The sequence below is a fragment of the Dreissena polymorpha genome, chromosome 10, assembly GCF_020536995.1.
Source record: "Dreissena polymorpha isolate Duluth1 chromosome 10, UMN_Dpol_1.0, whole genome shotgun sequence".
Classification (NCBI taxonomy): domain Eukaryota; kingdom Metazoa; phylum Mollusca; class Bivalvia; order Myida; family Dreissenidae; genus Dreissena; species Dreissena polymorpha.
In genome coordinates this window covers 70,534,869-70,557,830 of record NC_068364.1, presented here as the reverse complement: position 1 = coordinate 70,557,830, position 22,962 = coordinate 70,534,869, and the positions used below count along the sequence as shown (strand labels likewise).

General features: G+C 35.6%; 1 protein-coding gene across 1 annotated transcript in view; it reads left to right on the top strand.

Annotated features, from left to right (window-relative positions):
- The first annotated feature begins 592 nt into the window (after positions 1–592).
- LOC127847116 (activin receptor type-1-like) overlaps positions 593–22,962 on the top strand; it is a 99,289-nt gene continuing 76,919 nt past the window's right edge. The window contains exon 1 of the mRNA XM_052378750.1: positions 593–715. Coding sequence (XP_052234710.1) covers positions 613–715 — 103 coding nt within the window. The 5' untranslated portion in view covers positions 593–612. The remainder of the gene's footprint in view (positions 716–22,962) is intronic.

Below are 22,962 nucleotides of genomic sequence, written 5' to 3'. Positions count from 1 at the left end.
TGGTTTTAACATTTGCATGATAAGGACCAATTTTGATAAAAATAATTAGAAATATTTATCCATTTAGACTAGTTTATTACGCATGAGCACAATAATTCACTATACTATAATTATGCAATTAAATAAGATTCGAGTATTGCCGGCTGACCTATATGCAATCGTTTATTTTCATGTTTCTTGTGTTTTTCTATTCTGTAAATATAGATATCTGAGTAATAATATCACATAAAGCAAAATAAGCCACGAAATCTGGCGCAACACCCCGTAATTGATTTGCTTATGATGTAGCTAAGAACTGCGCAGAAAAAGGCATCCGCTACTTTTTATCTCATAAAGATAACTTTTGATCGTTCATAAACATCGACCACAATCAACGCCGTAAATCTTTTTAAAAGATATTTCTTGTTTAATTTCTCTTATAATTAATGATAATAATTAATAAACCAATTAACGTTTCTCCATGAAATTGTGTTAGGCTTGATATTAATGATATTTATAATACATTTATAATAATAGCTTATGATTATTTATAATTTATAAGTAAATGACATTTGAAATACAAATACAAGACCTATAGGTTAAACAGTAACGTGGTGAATCTCACAACTCTAGATGATAACGATATCGACTATTCGTGATTTAAAAACTGTCATGGCCGACAAAGAGAGTTTGTTTAGTTTTGTGCTGACTATTTCTTGTTTTTCCTACTTAAATGGTAAGAATTTCATTGTGTCACCTTTTAACTTTTTTTCGAATTTTAAATATCAGATGTGAATAAGATTTTTAACGACAATACATTAGTACATAAAAATCGCTTTAGTATTTTCTCGCAGACTTGATGGCACCACTTCAAATACTTCAGCCCTGTCGCGAAATAGGGACTTATAATAAAAATAACTGAGAAAATAGGCTGCCTTTTCCAGTTTGTTTCAGAGAGGAGAAGAAACTTATTTTATTTAAGTGTTAAATAAACAATAATAGGATTATAAGTGCTACCTAGTCCATATAAACGGACTCCCAGAACCTTGGATAATTTTTGCTATGGCGGCTCTGGGAGTCCATATGCACTCCCTCATACACATGGATGCATTTTAGCGCACGGAATCAGTGCGCGTCACTTAACAGAGTTACAGACGTCGTCCAAGACAAATTGAGGAAAATAATTAATAAACTTCATAACCATGTTAAATTTACCTGAATGGAAACTTACGGATGTTATCCTTTGCATGCATACAATTAAAACACGACGATGTTTCAATACACTTTTCTCGCTGACATTGTTATGTTTAAATTTGAAACAGTGTATTCTGAATCGAATACCACATCGTTATCGATTTTTTGGCTCCAACACATAACGCGATGTACAAAATATTGGTGTAATGCGACCTGACCTATATTGGGTCAATTTTCCAATATGGCGGATACAGCGTACAAAACAAAACCTTAGTCATTACAAATCAATTATTTCTTGCTTTAATGGTACCATTTGGATGAGTTTGTGGTTTAGATAGGTAAATTTTAATAAGCTCTTGCAGTTTCAGTGTTCATTAACCTTTGAATTGATGATAACATTATGCACCCATGGACAAGAGAGAGCCTAAGCTGAGAGTTGAATTATTGCAACTAAGGTGCTACCTAATTTACGGGCAGCTTTTTAAGTTTTTTTGATAACCATGTATTTTTTATAAATATATGGACATGATTGTGTTCAAAATAATATAATTGTTGCAATAATTCAGTAATGCATCTTAAAAAATCAATCTTAAAACGAGTTACATGTTCCTAGCTTTAAGATCTAGCATCTTATAATTTTTTTTCTAGCCACGGGAATTTAAAGCTGGTTCGGTGGCTGTGGTATAATGGATGGGGTGTCTGCTAACTGGCTTAGTCACTGGAAGGTCTCTGTATTGATCCCTTAAGTGGGAACATTCTTTAGATAACCCTAAAGACATACTATGGCGTACCATTTGGGTTGAAAGTCAAGAAGACCTACTAGGTAAAAAGAGAAATGTTCGTCAAAGTACAACAATGGTACGTCGACATACAAATATAAAATACACTTCAAAGTATATGTTTGTACCTCAAAGTACAATTTGTACTTCGACATACATGTTTGTACTTAGATGTACACATTTTCTGAACAGCCAATCAAAACACTTATCTATTGAGCCACTTTTCCTTCAGATTTATTTATAATAAATGTTTAAAATCTCTTTTTTAATTAAGGACAAAATGAATAAAAATATCAGAATGGCAAAAAAAAACACATAGAAGTTTGTAATATTTAATGCATTGAAATAAATTATATACTAATTTGAAGAAGATTCAATTCAGGGTTCAACCCAAAGGCACGTCCGACAGACATTGTCTAGTAAGATCGGTGGACGGGATAGTAAAACTGAGGGCTAGCTTGTCCGACTGGTCGTACATAAATTAAAAAAAAAATCTATACTGATTCATATAACTATAAATAACTGCTGTGAAAACCTTTACTTTTAATGTGTAAAATTACTCTTGTATCCGTTTTATAATATTTACATTAAAACAAAACTAGTATATTTAAATAAACGCGGAGCATTCACATGATTCATCGCTATTTTAAGACGCAAGGGGGAGCTTCCTGCAGAAATTGCTTGTTTCAATTGGTCAAGTTGTCATGAATATTAATGATTTTCTGCAGTGTCTAAACTGTAGAGCATGATTTTACGACTTCTATCGAAAATCGGTATCGTCAATGTAAACATTTTTGCGTAGCAGACAAGATAATGTAATTTAAAGAATGGCTTTGTTCAAGTTGGGATTTTTGTCCGCCAAATCAGTTAATAAAAAAGAATCCGACGCTTAACTTACACGAAACGTAAATGTGAAGAAACACGAAAACGTCAATTTTATCCTAGATGGAAAATCGAGTCAGTTCCCATGGCTTGAATTTGACGAAGAAAAGCAAAAAAAGGGTTATTTTATTGTTTTACTCTATGCATAAAAAATCTGGTGTTCACTGATTATTTACTGATAAATCCTGATTAAACAGTTACATGACACAATTGTGTTCATTTGCTATGTCATTTATGGTCTAGTAGACATCAGGTTCGGGCTAGTACATTTTAAGAGGAGCTGGTCCGACGGTCTTGCTGTAAAAACAGTTAATGTCGAACCCTGCAATTGTTAACTTTTTAAAATTAAAATTATTCAGCATATTGTGAGTATTTATTCATGCAGGGCGGAGTATCACGACCGTCCAGCGCAGTACTGTGAAGGAAATTCTCAACGGTAACCAAACAGTTACCAAACATTAACAGGATAAATAATGTATAATAACCTCCCCGTTGGTCGTATTTTGTAATAACCATAACTTGCATAAGTCAGAGGTTACTTCCGCCACGCCAGGTCAATAAATACGCACAATATCTATGAGTAAGTGGTCGATAGTCGCATAATTTGGTATACAGTACACTCCACGCGTTTTCCCCAATTTCCCTCCATACTCCGTGGGTTTCGACCGGGAGGGAGATTAAGAAAATCCCGCTATACGGGGCGTTTGCATGATTTTGGACGCTGCGGTTAACGATCGGCAAAACTGATAAGCCGATGCGGCGGCCCTCGGCGTTGGCAACGCGGGGGAAACTCCACGTTTTACGAGATAACGATCAATTTAATTTTGTTTGACTTCATGATTTTCAAGTAAAATTACATTTATTGCAAGTACATACATGTACATGTAGTATAATATTTACAATAAAAAAAAACAACCAAGATAGATCGATCCCGACGTGGTTGTAGAAGTAGTTGTTGTTGTATAGAAAACTTGTTGATTTACGACACAAAAACGTTTGCAACATTGTTTTTATTTTGATAATTTAATCCAAAGTTTACATGTTAGCAGGTGATTTTATACTGAACATGTATAAATGACCAAGGACCCTAAAAATCTCGCAAATCTGTGTGAATTGACAGTTTGACGTAATCAAAGAAAAGCCGCTTCCTGTCTTAAGGCATAACCTACTCAAGTAAACACGTTCAACGAATGCATAAGGAATGGTTTTAATTGTCGGAACAAAGTCAATTCTCTGCTCGCTAATGCATTGATTTTCTCTTTGTTTGTAGGTTATTCCATTGATTGCTAAAAGGTGGTAACTATTGAGTTGATAATTGCATTTAATATTCACAGTTGTATTCTTGTTGCGTCGACATTCTAAACAATGTTTACCAGTAATTATGGACCAAATCGGCAGAGTGACATTCACACATGTTAATCCCTTTTGTCAAAACACCGCAGACAGCAGTCTACACAATCAATAGGTCAGTAGACAAGCTTTGCGTGTTTTCATAACGTCAAACACTTAAAATCCAGTTCCGCCCAGATGTCTTCTTTAATCAGTTTACAGTACAATTAGTGTTAAAATAATTACTCTACTAAAATACCGTAACGATAAAGATTCGGCGTGTTCGATTTGAAATTATTTTATAGGAAATATCAACTTATTTGCGATATAATTTCGTTAATAAATACCAAAGAAACTTTTAACCGAAATCAACAAAATTCAATGTTCTCTGCGCTACAAAGTTTGTATAAAAAAAATCAATACATACACGCTTTGCAGGAGTATACATTGTACCTTGACCTTGTAAATTGCAGCATAATTTTCGCGCGCTTTTGTCGGGAAATATACATGATGACTGTATATTGGAAGCATTTGTAAACGTCATGTTAACAATTAAAAATCGTAGTGTGTTTCGGATTACTAATTATTATTCTCATTTGGAAATTTTACGGAACATTTATTCTTGTGTCATATGATTTAAATATTAATTTGTCAAATGTATTATATTAGACTAATTCATATTGTAGACGTACCTGTGAATTAAAAAACATAATTTTTATACGTATTAATTTTCTATACAATTATCTTTTTTATACATGTCCTACAGTATTTAAACAATTTATTATAACAATGTTTTTATTTTTTGGCATGCCCAGTAGCACACTGCTTACGCGGCGATCACTGATCAGAACGGAAAGTGTCTGCATTTACCGACTAGCCTAAAATAATACACGCCGCGGGAATTAGCGAACGCGGCGTAACGCCGAGCGTTTTATCAAGGTTACCTCGCTCTTCCAACGCCGCGTGAACACTCGCTAGCAGAAAAAAACCCGCGGAGGGAGCGCGTTTTTGGGGAACACGCGTGGAGTGTACTGTTAATAATAATAATAATACTGTTCAATGTCAAATATCTCTAAAAGCAACAGATGTAAGGTGTCTTTTGATTGGCTAACACTCAAGGGTTGGTGAAAATTGTACGTCGAAGTACATTTCTCGTTCTACCTAGTAGGTCTTGTAGACTTTCGACGTCATGGTACATCATACATGCACAGACACTACATGTAAGTACTGGTCCTACCCCGGAAACAGTTTGTTTCATCAAATGTCTCAATCAACTTGACAGCTTGCTAAAGCAGTTGCATTTAGCATACAGTACACTGATTTAACATCATCAAAATCATGTGATGTGTCAAATCAATTTTGATTGACAAATTTGACAGGTTTTTGTTTAATCCAATAAGTTTTAGACTGTCAAATAACACACTCTACGTATTGAAAGCCATACCAGGAGCTTTCGTCTGTATACCACTGACTTCATCAGAACAATGATTTCTACTGTTAGGAAACGTTAACACCGCTAATTGTCTTCTTATTTATTATCAATGTATAATAAGCTCATCAGGGGACAAAAATATTCATAAACTGCACTCGTCCTGCAGGACGAGTGCATTAAAATTTTCACTCGTCCTGCAAACACACGCACTCGTCCATCAAATATGTGTGAAATAAAGATTGCAAAGGGCTGATATGACTTATAAAATTTCCTAAAGTATATCACTGCTAAGCAGTGAAATAAGTTACTTTATTTATGAGGAACACAAAATAAAAAAAATTCTAATGCTCGCGTGCTTTCCGTTTCGGACGTTTGAACATCGCCCCCGCCCCCTTTTAAGAACGCTCGTATGGCAGACATTTTTCAAACGAAATTCAGACTGGTTTAAATCTGGTTTTAAACCGTACTTCGCGCTTAAATAATTCTTTAGAAGTCAATACTAACAGTGACTGCAGACTGCAGTCGCATGGTTCCCTGTCAACATGTACGGGCAAAGCTTACACCAAAAAGCCAATATTTACTCGGGACACAAGTCTCGCATAACAACACGCACCTGCTGTATAAAATTTACAATTACAATTTCCGGTTCATTCGCATTCTACTTTCTGAATAGATAAGCTTTTAGAAAATGATTTTATTAAATGAAAAATAGTCTTACTGGTCAGAAAATTAATTTTTAACATCAGCTTTTTTTCACTCGTCCTGTAGGACGAGAGCTTTAGGAAAATTCACTCGTCCTTTCAAGATTTCACTCGTCAATACGAGCGGACGAGTGGAATTTTTGTCCCCTGCTCATCTATTTTAAAAAAAAAAAAAATGAGCTATTGTCATCACCTTGGCGTCGGTGTCCGGTTAAGTTTTGCGTTTAGGTCCTTTTTTCTCAGAAAGTATAAATGCTATTGCATTCAAACTTGGTACACTTACTTACTATCATGAGGGGACTGGGCAGGCAAAGTTAGATAACTCTGGCGTGCATTTTGACAGAATTATGTGCCCTTTTTACTCTTAGAAAATTGACAATTTTGGTTAAGTTTTGTGTTTAGGTCCATTTTATTCCTTAAGTATCAAAGCTATTGCTTTCATACTTGCAACACTTACTAACTATCATAAGGGGACTGTGCAGGCAAAGTAATGTAACTCTGACTGGCATTTTGACAGAATTATGTGCCCTTTTTATACTTAGAAAATTGAAAATTTGGTTAAGTTTTGTGTTTAGGTCCACTTTATTCCTACAGTATCAAAGCTATTGCTTTCATACTTGCAACACTTATTAACTATCATAAGGGGACCGTGCAGGCAAAGTTATGTAACTCTGACTGGCATTTGGACGGAATTATGGGCCCTTTATACTTAGAAAATTGAAAATTTGGTTTAGATTTGTGTTTTGGTCCACTTTACCCCTAAAGTATCATAGATATTGATTTCAAACTTGGAACACTCACAAACTATCATAAGGGTACAGTAAAAGGACAAGTTGCATAACTCTGGTTGTCATTGTTACGGAATTATGGCCCTTTTTTTACTTAGTAACTTTGAATATATATGGTTAAATTGTGTGTTTCGATCCACTTTACTTCTTAAGTATCAAGGCTATTGCTTTCAAACCTTAAATACTTTAATGCTATCATGAGGTTACTGTACCTGGCAAGTTGAATTTTACCTTGACCTTTGAATGACCTTGACTCTCAAGGTCAAATTATTAAATTTTGCTAAAATTGCCATAACTTCTTTATTTATGATTAGATTTGATTGATACTTTGACAAAACTACTCTTACCTGACATACCACAATAGACTCCACCCAAACCATCCCCCGTGCCCTCCCCCCCCTCCTCCCCCTAATTTTTTTTTTTTTTTTTAAGATCATCTCACAAATGACCACCACACCCTCACACTATACCCCCCCCCCAATTTTTTTTTATACGGTTATGTTTGAAATACCGTCCAACCATCACACCCAAAAAATCCCCCCCCCCATCCCCCCACCCATCCCCACCCCCCCATCCATTTTTTTTCCTTTTTTTTTTTCGCTTTTTTGGAAGATAATGTAATAAATGTCCACAACCCCACACTATGCACCCCTCTTCACTCCACCCCTCCCTCCTTTGTGATTGAAAATGAGAGTCCCTTCACCTTTAAAAAGAAAATAGATGAGCGGTCTGCACCCGCAAGGCGGTGCTCTTGTAATGTGTAACGGCATAACAACAAACTTGTTTGGCAATTAAAATATTTAATAAAAACAGGTATCTGGCAGGTTTCTAATTTTCTTTCGCAAACTATTGTTGAATAGTTTAAATTTTGTCGTTACTAAAAAACTAGCCATTTTGTAGCAATTCTTAACTCACAGTCTAAACTGCATACACTTAACTCTATAGTTACAATATGAATGCAAATATTAGAATGCATCATGTTATATCATCCATATTTTTTTTTATTTAAACATTCAAATAACACATAACACAGTACATATATAAAAATGTATGTGGTATTGTGTGGAGATACAAAACACTTCACATATTTGCACATAAAATAATAGTTACAAAATAAGTAATGCTAAAACACTAGTCATTAACCTACAGTACACGAATATTTACGTATATGAAATTACAAAGTGGTGTTATTTTATTAGCTTTTACAAAATTAACAATGCTGGTTTTGTACTAGCCACAAAACACTTATCATGGATAAACAAGTAACAACCAATTTATTAATTACACAATATAAAGGAAATCATATTAATTGCATTATGCATTTACTAAACAAGCTATTTGCTACTGTTTAGAATTACACTATCTTACTAAAAATGATTACAACAGGTACTTAGTGTTTTTACTTATTGTGGTAAGTTTTGTATTACTAGTTTGACATTTATTGGCAGACACTTGTTGATATACAGCCTAAATTTGCATGGAAACTTTCATATTTTTTCAGCATAATTGCTTTCAAATTGTTAATTTAACAACCCTTTGACATTGATTGCACATCTGATCTTATTATACCATAGCTGATTTTTATGCCCCCTTCGAAAAAGAGGGGGTATATTGCTTTGCTCATGTCGGTCTGTCGGTCGGTCCGTCCACCAGGTGGTTGTCAGACGATAACTCAAGAACGCTTAGGCCTAGGATCATGAAACTTCATAGGTACATTGATCATGACTCACAGATGACCCCTATTGATTTTGAGGTCACTAGGTCAAAGGTCAAGGTCACTGGGACCCGAAATAGTAAATGGTTTCCGGATGATAATTCAAGAACGCTTATGTCTAGGATCATGAAACTTCATAGGTAGATTGATCATGACTAGCAGATGACCCCTATTGATTTTCAGGTCACTAGGTCAAAGGTCAAGGTCACGGTGACCCGAAATAGTAAAATGGTTTCCGGATGATAATTCAAGAACCCTTATGCCTAGGATCATGAAACTTAATAGGTAGATTGATAATGACTAGCAGATGGCCCCTATTGATTTTCAGGTCACTAGGTCAAAGGTCAAGGTCACAGTGACCCGAAATAGTAAAATGGTTTCCGGATAACTCAAGAACGCTTATGCCTAGGATCATGAAACTTGATAGGTACATTGATCATGACTGGCAGATGACCCCTATTGATTTTCAGGTCGCTAGGTCAAAGGTCAAGGTCACAGTGACCCGAAATAGTAAAATGGTTTCCTGATGATAACTCAGGAAAGCTTATGGCTAGGATCATGAAACTTCATAGGTACATTGATCATGACTGGCAGATGACCCCTATTGATTTTCAGGTCACTAGGTCAAAGGTCAAGGTCACAGTGACCCGAAATAGTAAAATGGTTTCCTGATGATAACTCAGGAAAGCTTATGGCTAGGATCATGAAACTTCATAGGTACATTGATCATGACTCGCAGATGACCCCTATTGATTTTCAGGTCACTAGGTCAAAGGTCAAGGTCACAGTGACAAAAAACATATTTACAAAATGGCTGTCACTACAACTTAGAGCCCATATGGGGGGCATGCATGTTTTACAAACAGCCCTTGTTGTTTATAGATAGACAGATATAGACTTTTCATAGTTCTATAAAAGTTCACACATGTTCCATCCAAGTAAACCAACAGAACCAATAAAGATCACCACAGATAATAACTGTGTGTATAGCTTGGAAACTTTGATAGTTCAGGAATCCCTCCTTTGTTGATTTCTGTAAACTAAAACTGTCAGTTTTGCTGGATAGAATTGGCTTGTGTGATGCCCAGCTCTTTCCTTGGCAGAACAGCTTCTAAAGACGGAAAACCAACAAATATCTTAAAATCTGATCAATAATGCAGACAATTTATAAATGTCTTGTTTTTTGTTGATTTCGAATCTGGAAGATTTTTTACGTAAAATTGTGGTACGAAAATCCAAAGGTATCGGATTTTGTGGTTTTAGACCTTAACTTATTATAGTGATATGCAACCTTTCGGGATATCGGTAAAGTACGAGCAGACAAGGTGTAAATACGTTAAAAATTAAAGCTAAAAGACTAACAAGTTAGATCGGAATATCTTTAAATTTTGTGAATAAATGTGTTTCTAATGGATAACAACGACAACTTACCAGAGTATTGCCCATGCATGATCACACGTACAACTTCTTTCTGAGAGTGAATGGAAAATGCGTCACGAATTCTGACAAATAAACAGTAGGGTGTCGTTATTGAAATACCGCAATAATACTGGAAGAATAGAGATGTCAACTATAATGTTTAAAGCAAATAATTTTTTAACAAGCGTTTGTGATTTGTCAAGATAATAATAACAATAAGATGTCAAAAAGATCAAAGCAAATAAATTCAACAGAAATCTGAGATTCGGCAATATATTTAAGACCGGTTATGTTCATGTAAATTGTGTTTGGTAAGGACTGCCACTATATGTAGTGAACCAGTGTTCGGCTTATACCCACTGAAGATGAGTATTCAGGGGAGATAATTGAGTAATGACTTAATTCTGGAACGGTTGGGAAGAAAAACAAATAATGCGAGAATATTTAGTGCGATTCGCTACACAATTATGATGTCACTGATATAATTCAAAGTGTTTTTTATTTGTTCAAGGTCATAAATAGTATTGCGAAAATATATGTCGCGTGGCAAATTTTTTTGAGACGCATCCATATGTGGTATTCTTATGTAATTTTATGTCTAAATTTCCATATGTATGAACGGTCAACGCCCGCTTCCCGGGCTTTTGCCCGTATCAAGCAAAGTAATATCAAATTGCCAATAGAGAATCACATGACAAAACACGTTAAATATTTCCATTAGAATTTTGTCCTTTTGGCTTTTATGTATTTATGACAAGATGTAAAAATAAATTCTATTATATCATTTTTTCTGTATAATTATTTAACCGCAGTACAATTCTGATTTTTGCAAAAATGACCAATGAAAGTATGACAATGAAAAAATATTATATGATCACAAAAACTATAAAATAAACAGTTTATAACGCAGTCATTTAACCATATTTCAGATTTAAAAAGGTTTCATTGAAAATAAATAAACATTTCCTATAAATTATAATAAAATGATGTACATAAAAGCACTCACTGTAGCCAATAAAGGATCACTGTTTACAGCATTATCTCCCCTGTCAGATCAACAGTTCACAAATTTGTAAAATTGTACATTTTTCCAAGGGACACACTATGCAACAATTGTTTTTGATTTGATTATACAGTACAGGCACCTAGTACTTAAACAAACGCCACTCGCCGCAGTGTTCATCTCACTCTGTTCATCTACCAATATGAACCCCGCAAATCACCGCGGACTCATAATATCTACCGCGGTTTTCACAGTGTTTGCTTAAAATAAAATAATTGAACAAAAACGTACTGTATTGATCCCTTTCATTTAAAAGTGATGATGAATAATGTATTTCACACCCAGTGTTTTCTGTCTTTTTAACCGCGTTCGCACCTATAGCTGTTTGATACCGCACCTGGAGGAGTGTTAATTGAGTGTTTGATTATTCAATTAACAGTTTGAAGCCATGGAGAACTCATAACTGATTGTAGTAATCGTATTATCCTGAGTCTCTGGATTCCCCGATACAACTGTCTCAATCGCATTCATGCAACTTTTCTCATCTTTATCCATTACTCGATAATCCCATATATGCCTGATTTCCATTTTTAAAATAAAATTATGGGTGGGTTATATAGACGATAACAGTCATAAACACAAACGTTTGAAAGTGTCAAATGAATTACGGCATATGACTATATTAAAAGATATGATGAAATAAGCTACCAATCAGGACCGTTGTATTGCATCATGCGTAAACCACCTGACACGGTTTGCCCGCGTCGTGTGCAGCTATTTTAGGTCACAAAGTCTACATTAAATAAAAGAATTTCTTTATCTTTAAAAAGCGCGAGAAAATTGGCGTGAGTGTATTTATTTGTAAATAAAAATTTCGTAGCCGGTACAACATTGAGATCATTTAATTTTCATGAAATGTTTCGTTGTAAATTTCAACTTAAGTACCGGGGTATCTCGCAAATTATTTGGCATTGACATTTCCTCTTAATAAAATATTATTTAATCAGGCTGTATCATTACCGTTACACTGTATCAGTTCCTTCATTATTGAAACAATTATTGTATTGTATACTGACTGCACACAACTTAGTGTCGTAAAATACTGCTGCAATAAGTAAATTCGGACAGTACTTAAAGTCGGACACAAGTAAATAAATGATTTAATACTCTCTTGATTTCTTTGAAACTCGGTATTTGTTGTTAAAAAGGGTAATTGCATTGATTAACACTATAAGAGTCAATAGTATTGATCATCTAAACGCTTTATTTACGTTTTTCGACATTTGTAACGTACTGTCCGAATTTAAGTACGCATACATGTGCACATACATGTAATATCTACATGTAGTATACATGTATGATTTTCTTTTGTACATTATATTTAAAACGCGTAAATGACTCTTGCAGTCAGGTGTTTACGGTGGCTGTGCAGCATCGCGGTGATCACGGGTGTTCCCGTTAACGACAGCGTGTAATTGCGACGATTTCGGGTGTTCGCTGAACACCGCTGTCAGAAGCGTGTCTGCCCCCTGCGAAATTTCACCTATCGGGAAAAGTGAACACCGCTGACAGGCGTTTTTGTTTAAGTAACACGGTGCCTGTACTGTACCTTTTCATGAAATACACGATAGTGACCCCCTATTGGTGTGACCCCCTATTGGCGAGTTGACTGTATTAAAAAGAAGCAAAAGTGTGACATTGGGGTATAGTATGCATTTATTTGTAACAGGTGAAGTTTCAATACCAAATCACATTCAAAATAACAAAGCAATTGTCATAAGAGAGCACCTTGTTATTTGTGGTGGACTCTCATTCAAAAATGAGGCTGACCTTTGGAATGAAACTTAGTGTAAGCAGTGTGGCAAAGTTTGTCTGTATTTATTTTGGAACATTACTTCACTGTCTGCCCTGTGTCATAACGCCTACACTATACATCACATTCACGCTTGTGTAAGGCGTCAAACACAAAAAACACTTACCCAACATCAAAGACATGATGCCAGCTGTCAATCAAAATCTTCTTTCTTGGTAACCATGTTGGTTAATCCACAGGTGGTTAGCGTGTGGCTATGATATTAATTAGTGAAAACATCATTTTGAATGATAAATAATCATATTATTACGAAAAATCAACTTTTCTGGAAAAAAAAACAATTTCACTATTAAATATATATATAACTAGAAATGGCGCGGCAGAGGCCGATGCGTATCCTCACGCCGCATGTTTGACCCAGGGGCGCCCCATGGTTGGTAATGGGTCCATGCATAGTTGAGATTGACGTAATTGTCATAAGAGAAGTTCAGTATCAATTAGAAGTGAATCGGTGTAGAAATGAAGAAGTTATAGTATAAGACAATTTTGGGTGGGCGTGGCCTATTATGGGCGGGGCGCCCCAGGGTTGGTAAAGGGGTCATACATAGTTGAGATTGACCGCATTGTCACAAGAGATGTTCAGCATCAATTTGAAGTAAATCGGTGTAGAAATGAAAAATTATAGTAAAAGGCAATTTTGGGTGGGCGTGGCCTATGTGGGCAGGGCGCCCCAGGGTTGGTAATGGAGCCATGCATAGTTGAGATTGACTGTATTGTCATAAAAGAGGTTCAGTATCAATTTGAAGCGAATCGGTGTAGAAATAAAGATATAATAGTAAAAGGCAATTTTGGGTGGGCGTGGCCTATGTGGGCGTGGCGCCCAAGGGTTGGTAATGGGGCCATGCATAGTTGAGATTAACTGTATCGTCATAAGAGAGGTTCAGTATCAATTTGGAGTGAATTGGTGTACAAATGAAGAAATTATAGTAAAAGGCAATTTTGGGTGGGCGTGGCCTATGTGGGTGTGGCCTATTATGGGCGGGGCGCGCCAGGGTTGGTAATGGGGCCATACATAGTTGAGATTGACCGTATTGTCATAAGAGAAGTTCAGTATCAATTAGAAGTGAATCGGTGTACCATGTAGAAATGAACAAATTATAGTAAAAGACAATTTTTGGTGGGTGTGGCCTATATTGGGCGGGACACCCCAGGGTTGGTAATGGGGCCTTACATAGTTGAGATTGACTGTATTGTCATAAGAGATGTTCAGTATCAAACTTGTCAACTGGTAGAGCCAAAAATTTCATTCACCAACATGACATGTATATTACAACAGTGATGAGTATGAAGTGATTTGGACGATGCATACATTGTCAGTGGTCCGTTAACATTTGTTTGTAAACACTATAGAGGCCACATTTATTGTCCGATCTTCATGAAACTTGGTCAGAAGCTCCGTCCAAATGAAATCTCGGTTGAGTTCGAAAGTGGGTCGTGCTGGGTCAAAAACTAGGTCACTAGGTCAAAAAATAAAGAAAAAACTTGTTAACACTGTAGAAGTCACATTTCATGCCCAATCTTCATGTAACTTTGTCAAAATGTTTGTCTTAATGATATGTTGGTTGAGTTCAAAAGTGGTTCCGGTTCATTGAAAAACATGGCCACCAGTAGGGGGGCAGTTTTCCTTATATGGCTATAGAGAAACCTTGTAAACACTCTGAAAGTCACAATTTATGCCCAATCATCATGAAAGTTGGTCAAAACATTGGTTTTATTGATTTCTTGGACGAGTTCGAAAATAGTCCAGATCGTCGAAAAAACATGGCCGCCAGTGGGCGGGGCATTTTTCTCTATTTGTATATCGTGAAAACATGGGAACACTCTAGAAGTCACAATTTTGGCCCAATTTTCATGAAATTTTGTCAGAACTTTTATTTCCTAGATACGTGGGTTAAGTTTGAAAATGGTTCCGGTCCGTTGAAAAACATGGTTGCCAGTGGGTCGGGTTAGTTTTCCTTATATTTATATAGTAAAAAGGCTTTAAAAAAAACAATCATGAATTAAGGTCATGTACACATTTTTTGCCCAATTTTCATGAAATTTGGTCAGAACACTTGTTTCCTTGATACGAGAGTTGAGTTGGAAAATGGTTCCGGTCAGTTGAATAACATGGCTGCCGGGGGGCAGTTTTCTTATATTTATATAGTAAAAAAAAAGCTTGTGAACACTCTAGAAGTCACATTTTTTGCCCAATCATCATGAAACTTGGTGAAAAGATTGGTTTTATATATATCTCAGATGAGTTTGCAAATGGTCCCGATGGGTCAATAAACATGGCTGCCAGGGGGTGGGGCAGTTTTCCTTATGTGACTATACAGAGAAACCTTGTGATCGAACACTATAGAAGTCACATATTTTGCCTAATCATCGTGAAACGTAGTCAATACATTGGTTTTATTGATTTCTTGGACAAGTTGAAAAAGGCTCAGATCAGTGAAACACAGTTTTGGTTTTAGGATTGGTCTTTGTCCACTGTCCGTCTGTCCACATTTGGTTTGTAAACACTCTAGCATTTACATTTCTCAAGTATTTTTTATCAAAGTTGCTGAAAGAACTCATTCAAGTTTGATGATGACCAAAATCACATAATTAATGTCAAAATTATTGCCCTTAGATTGTCCAAATGTTCATTATATTATACAAAATCCTTGAAAGCAAAGTTTGATGTTGGGTAAGGGGGTCAACTCAGAATATAGGTCACCATTTCAAATCTTACATGTACAAAACAAAAACTCTCCTTACACCAGAGTTTTGGTTTAATAATGATGAAACTTGACCAGGATGTTTGTCTGGTCAATATCTAGGTCTTGTTTGACATTAGGTAAAGATTGAATGAACCGACTCCTCTCAGGTGAGCGAACTTGGGCCATCTTTGCCCTCTTGTTCAATATTAAGCAACTTGATATTTGGCATGCATGTGCATCTCATGGAGCTGCACATTGTGAAAGGTGAAGGTGAAGGTCATCCTTCAAGGTCAAATGTCTAATATATGGCGTCTGTCCGTCCGTCCAAAAACTTTAACATTGGCCATAACTTTTTCACTATTGAAGATAGAAACTTGATATTTGTCATGCATGTGTATCTCATGGAGCTGAACATTTTGTGTGGTGAAAGGTGAAGGTCAAGGTCAAATGTCAAATATATGGCATCTGTCCGTCCGAAATCTTTAACATTGGCCATAACTTTTTCAATATTGAAGATAGCAACTTGATATTTGGCATGCATGTGTATCTCATGAAGCTTTACATTTTGAGTGGTGGAAGTTCAAGGTCAAGGTCATCCTTCAAGCTCAAAGGTCTACAAAAAAAAATTCAAAGCTGCGTTCTCATGAAGCTGCACATTTTGAGTGGTGGAAGTTCAAGGTCAAGGTCATCCTTCAAGGTCAAAGGTCAAAAAAATAATAATTTCAAAGCGGCATTCGCATGAAGCTGCACAATTTGAGTGGTGGAAGTGGTGAAAGATGGAGGTCAAGATCATCCTTCAAGGTCTAAGGTCATTTTTTTTTAATTATTTCAAAACGGCGCAATAGGGGGCATTGTGTTCCTGATGAACACATCTCTTGTTTTTTAAATTTTTTAACCAGTTTTTCAGAAGGAAAAAACTGGTTATTAGATTGGCAAATGTTGGCGGGCTGGTAGGCTGGCGGGCGGGCGGAACAAGCTTGTCCGGGCCATATCTTTGTCGTTCATTGTGAGATTTTAAAATCATTTGGCACATTTGTTCACCATCATTAGACGGCAGGGTCTTCCCCAGGCCATTTAAGCGCCCCTTGCCGGGGCGCTTGAATTTCGAAATCAGAGTCCCCGGGGCGCGTGAAATTTTCCGATCAGTGTATTCTTCAGTAAAAGAAAATGGAGATTGTCCAAAAAAATCAAGGTTTCCCCATCAGTGTATCAATATTCCCTGTTTTAAAAGAGCACTCGGTACCTACTTTCACAAGTTATCGCCTTAAACACCACATGGGGTAATGGATAATCCACTGATAAGAGAATAGCGTGACGCGCGTATCGATTATTCTAGCCACATTACATAGTCATTTAAATCCTGACAAGGATGTATCTGGTAACTTTCCAGTCGTCAAACTGTGAAGTTCATCGTCCAATCGGTTACGCGAATGCTTGTGAGGGCGGGGTTAACTATCGACCATTATTTTCGATTGACGTCGGGCATGAAGTAAGAGTTTATCGCAGCTTGATTAGCAAGTAGTGTAATATAAAACCGGTAAATAGTACAGTACAGAACAGTAAAGACGGTTTCGGGCATCATCATCACACCTTTTTACTGTAAACAAGTGTTACCTATGACTCATAATTAATACGAGAAATTAATTGCAAGTGGTAAACAATTAATTATTATAGCGGTTACAATTATGTGATAACAATTTATTTAATTCCAGTACATGTATATTTCATCATGTCCATTTATAGAACTGATTCACCTCGTTTTTCTGACATTTATTCGACACGTAATGCGCTTTAACAAATTTTGGTTGAATTAATTACGCACACGTGTAAATGTTTCGTCCGATAATCGATAGTTAGAAGACTGATGATGGCAACCGGCCGTGATCCTCGTGGACAACGTGAATGTCATGCATAATTCCGTCAAAACATTTATTCGACTCGTAAAACAAATTATCGTTGAATTTATAACGCAACGGTTAATATTTGTTGAAATCTCAAATGGGAATAATTAAATTTGTAATCTGAAACCCATTACCGTAAGTCGATGTTAATGCGTTTTTAATCCGAAACACACTTCCGAATGTAAATGTTACCGCAACGTTAAATATTTTTGCTTCAAATTAGCAGTGCAAATTTATTTTGTGTCGAATCTTTTTCTCAATTAAAAAGAGCGCGAAAATTATGCAGCATGTACAACGTCGCGTCTATTGTATACAAATGGCGTGTATTGAGCGTTTTAACAAGCACACAACTGGTCAGAGGATTGACGCATATTCAGAGGCAATATTTCATCAAATCTATAAATAGTCACTTAAAAAATGGCAAGGTTTGTGTTAAAGAAATAACTGAAAGCTTTTATCGTAAATATTTACCAGAAAGAGATTGATAAAAACGGAATAAACGGGATTATCGGGTAATAAATAGAAACTTGAAAAATAGTAAGTATACAGTAATAGAGTCGGGTTGAAACGGATGTATTGGGGAATCGTTCGAGTCGGGATTTTACTATCTGTGCGGAAAAGTTTTAAAACAATGAAACAATATAAAAAAATATATTTTTAAATGACTGGGGGATTTTTTTTAAGAGTCATAGCGCACCAAATGACGTCTTTTGACGCTGTTTTTCTTTGAGTTATAACGCACCACAGAACGTGAATTGACACATTAAATTAAAAAAAAATCAACGTCGGGAGGGGGCACCCCTCCCGAACCCACCCCCGGGGCGCCAGAACAAATTCCTGGGGAAGGCACTGGACGGTGTGTCACGCAAAAGAATTACGCCAATATATCCAATGTCAAGGTTACACTTTGAGTTCAAAGGTAAAAACTGGCCATAAATGAGCTTGTCCGGGCCATTACTATGTCATTTATTGTGAGATTTTAAAATCATTTGGCACATTTGTTCACCATCATTGGACGGTGTGTCAGACGAAAGAATTACGTCAATGTCAAACATTGAATTTTGCAAAACTTGAAACGCCATATTTAACTAGACAAATAATTAATACATATCAAGATTGTGGAGAGAAAAACATAATAAGAGCAATTACATGATGTTAAAGTATAGCATACATGTACATGTATTTGACAAGTCGCTTTTGACTTCCAAGAAATACAAATAGTTTTGACTTCGAAGAAATACAAATAGTTTATTGAATAATCACATTCTTTTTTTAAAGTTATCACATAAACAAGTTACGATCAAACATACCTAAAACAGACATTTCCTAGACATTTACTCGACATTTCCTCAAGATAGTTAAAATTTCTAATTAAAATGATCAGATCAAAAGACACATAAGAGATCATCCATCAACTTGTTCAAGCCTGAGGGTGAATCGAAAATTTAATACGCAATAGGAATTTTGCCAACATCCATGTACACAACTATAACCAGTCAGGTAATTTTTGGTGTAACTCAGTAACCACATGAAATATACAACATGGTTTTAACCTTGACAACACCAACACAGCAACACACCTTACATTTTCAACCACATAATTAAGTGCATGCTCACAAATTAATTTGAACATATTTTCTTATTCAAAACACCAATAAAGATTCTTCAATTTGTAGCTAAGGCTAAAATTTTCTAATTAAATGATTTTCGGATTTTTTTTCTAAAAGTGTCGGGTAGGGGGACGAAAAAAAAAAGATGGGTGACCAAATATGCACTCATTTTAAAAATGTTATGGTACATGTATGAAGTTCTTTTTAATAAGCAACAACACTGATTGTTTTTCAAACTTGTTGATTTACAAAATGATCGTAATCAGACTGTATGTCTTGATGTGCAGTTTTTAAATTAGTTTGATTTTTAAAAATATCTTAACTGGTTCAAAAGGTTTGCAATTTTTTCACTTGTCCATAATAAACTTTTTGGTGATTTCTTTTGCTGAGCATTTTGGTCACAGTACCTGTGCGTTTTGCGGACTTTGTGCATGGAACATTGCCCCCCAAAAAATGTCGCCACTTTATTGCGGTGTGAAAATCGCAGGTAATTCCAACTTTATTAATAAGGTTAATCATTTAAGGAACCTTACGACATTAATGAATAATGGCATTGACTATATTTTTATTACTTTGAGAAGTATGTTAATACATAAAAACATTTAGTACCTTCATAAGTCTTAATAAGCTTTATTTTTATATAAAATAAGGTTTTTTTCCACTTGATAAACCAGATAACCTACATGTACGTAATATAGTAACGTTGCCAATAATGTAACAGTATGCTGCATAAATGTTTCAGAATTATTTATTAAAACCTAGAATCACACAAATATACATCATGTGAAAGGAAAAATAAATCCAACATCAGAAAATAAAGCATCTCAATTCAAATTGTTAAACAATTACATTCGGTAATTTGGACATGATATACATCAACTTCTTTTTATTATCAAATTATACAAATTCTAAAACAACACCTATTGCAAAAAAGTTTTCTGTTAGCTGTGGTGGTCAATTTCCAGGTTTAATTATTATAAAATGAATATTTTTCACATCTATTTCTTGAAAGAAATGCCCAGGCTAATTGCCACCATCCATTCTTGTTGTCTGAAATAACACAAAACAAATTTTTACAAACTATATTCAACAAATCAACCCATAAATACCCGGGGTATCACTATCTTTATGTCCAAATTTTAACATATTTGAAATATAGTACATCAAGGGAAAGACCTACTTTTGATTTCAGAAATACAGTCAATCTTGTATTTAGAGACCACTAAAGGGAGTAACCAAAAGTGGTCTCCTAATAAAATGGTCTTTAAATAAAAAAAGGCCATTTGGAATGAATGCAGACCTTTGATTTTAAACCCAGATGTAGGATTATCACCTTTTGACACAGCGATTTCAGCTTTTGTAATCAAATGAATCTCAATATAAATAAAATGAATATAACAATTTTTTACTTAAATTAGTTTTATTTGTTCTCTCTAATTGAATGTATTTAGAATGTATGTATTGAATGTATGAATCTCAGGGGTTGAAGAATTTTCCAGAGCCACTCGCCCTACAGGGCGAGTAGGCCTGACAATCCACTCGCCCTTCACTTTAATCTACTCGCCCTGCATTAAAAAAATAGATATCTATATTTATAGTTATGATCAACCAGAACCTTCTAAACCTACTAAACATAGTGACACTAAACTGCAAACGAATTATCTACATTATCTGATGGATTATATTTGCTTTCCTTACGTTTTCTGCACCTCTTTCCTTTTTAGCTCACCTGAGCGATAGCTCGAGGTGAGCTATTGTGATCACTCAGCGTCCGTCCGTCCGTAAACAATTTGTAAACATCTTCTTCTACTAAACCATTGAGCCCATTTCAACTAAATTTCATGTGGAGCATCCCTAGGTCATGGGACAAAAGAATTGTTAAAAAAAATTTGATCACATAACCAAGATGGCCGCCATGACCATATATGGTAAAAACCTTAAAAAATCTTCTTGTCAGAAACCGCTCATCAGATTTTCAAAACATTTCACAGGGATGACCTTTGAGGGCTCCCCTGAAAAAGTTGTTCAAAGAAATTTGATTCGTCAAAAAACATGGCCGCAGGAGCTCGTTGAACTTTGCATGTTTATTCGTTTTTGCCTATTTTGTGAAAACTTTCAAAAATCTTCCACATATTTTGTCCGATCCTTTCCAAATTTGCACAGTGTCTTTATATCAATGAGGACACGAACCCTACAAAAAATGAGCATTATTGGTCCATGAAGTACAGAATTACCTCCCCTTGAATTGAGAAAATGGTGTTTATGCAATAAAGTCCAAATTTTTCATCCAATTCTTTCCAAACTTGTAAGGATTTAGCATGGTTCAAACAAGGGAAACAACTACGGTTTATGCATGTTCTTTTTATTAGCTCACCTGAGCGATAGCTTGAGGTGAGCTATTGTGATCACTCAGCATCCGGCGTCCGTCCGTCCGTCCGTCCGTAAACAATTTGTAAACATCTTCTTCTACTTAACCATTGAGCCAATTTCAACTAAATTTCATGTGGAGCATCTCTAGGTCATGGGACAAAAGAATTGTTAAAAAAAATTTGATCACATAACCAAGATGGCCGCCATGACCATATATGGTAAAAACCTTAAAAAATCTTCTTGTCAGAAACCGCTCATCAGATTTTCAAAAAATTTCACAGGGATGACCTTTGAGGGCTCCCCTGAAAAAGTTGTTCAAAGAAATTTGATTCGTCAAAAAACATGGCCGCAGGAGCTCGTTGAACTTTGCATGTTTATTCGTTTTTGCCTACTTTGTGAAAACTTTCAAAAATCTTCCACATTTTTTGTCCGATCCTTTCCAAATTTGCACAGTGTCTTTATATCAATGAGGACACGAACCCTACAAAAAATGAGCATTATTGGTCCATGAAGTACAGAATTACCTCCCCTTGAATTGAGAAAATGGTGTTTATGCAATAAAGTCCAAATTTTTCATCCAATTCTTTCCAAACTTGTAAGGATTTAGCATGGTTCAAACAAGGGAAACAACTACGGTTTATGCATGTTCTTTTTATTACAGATTTGCCTCCCTTTAATTCATTCAAAATCTCATTTTACAGCAGAGATTCCAAATCTGACCTGTAAATGAGCCCCATATTTACTGCTGGTGCTATGTTACCTTTTCCCATTTCATCATTCTTAAGTATTGGTCTTGTAATGCTGCTACTGCTACTGCTAGTATTACTACTACTACTACTACTACTACTACTACTACTACTACTACTACTACTACTTCTACTACTACTACTACTACTACTACTACTTCTACTACTACTACCACTACTACTACTACTACTACTACTACTACTACTACTACTACTACTACTACTACTACTACTAGTACTACTACTACTAGTACTACTACCACCACCACCACCACCACCACCACCACCACGTCTACTATTACTACTTCTACTACTACTGCCACTACTACTACTACTTTTACCACTACTACTACTACTACTACTACTACTACTACCACTACTACTACTACTACTACTACTACTACTACTACTACTTCTACTACTACTTCTACTACTACTACTACTACTACTTCTACTACTACTACTACTACTACTACTACTACTACTACTACTACAACTACTACAACTACTACTACTACTACTACTACTACTACTACTACTACTACTACTACTACTACT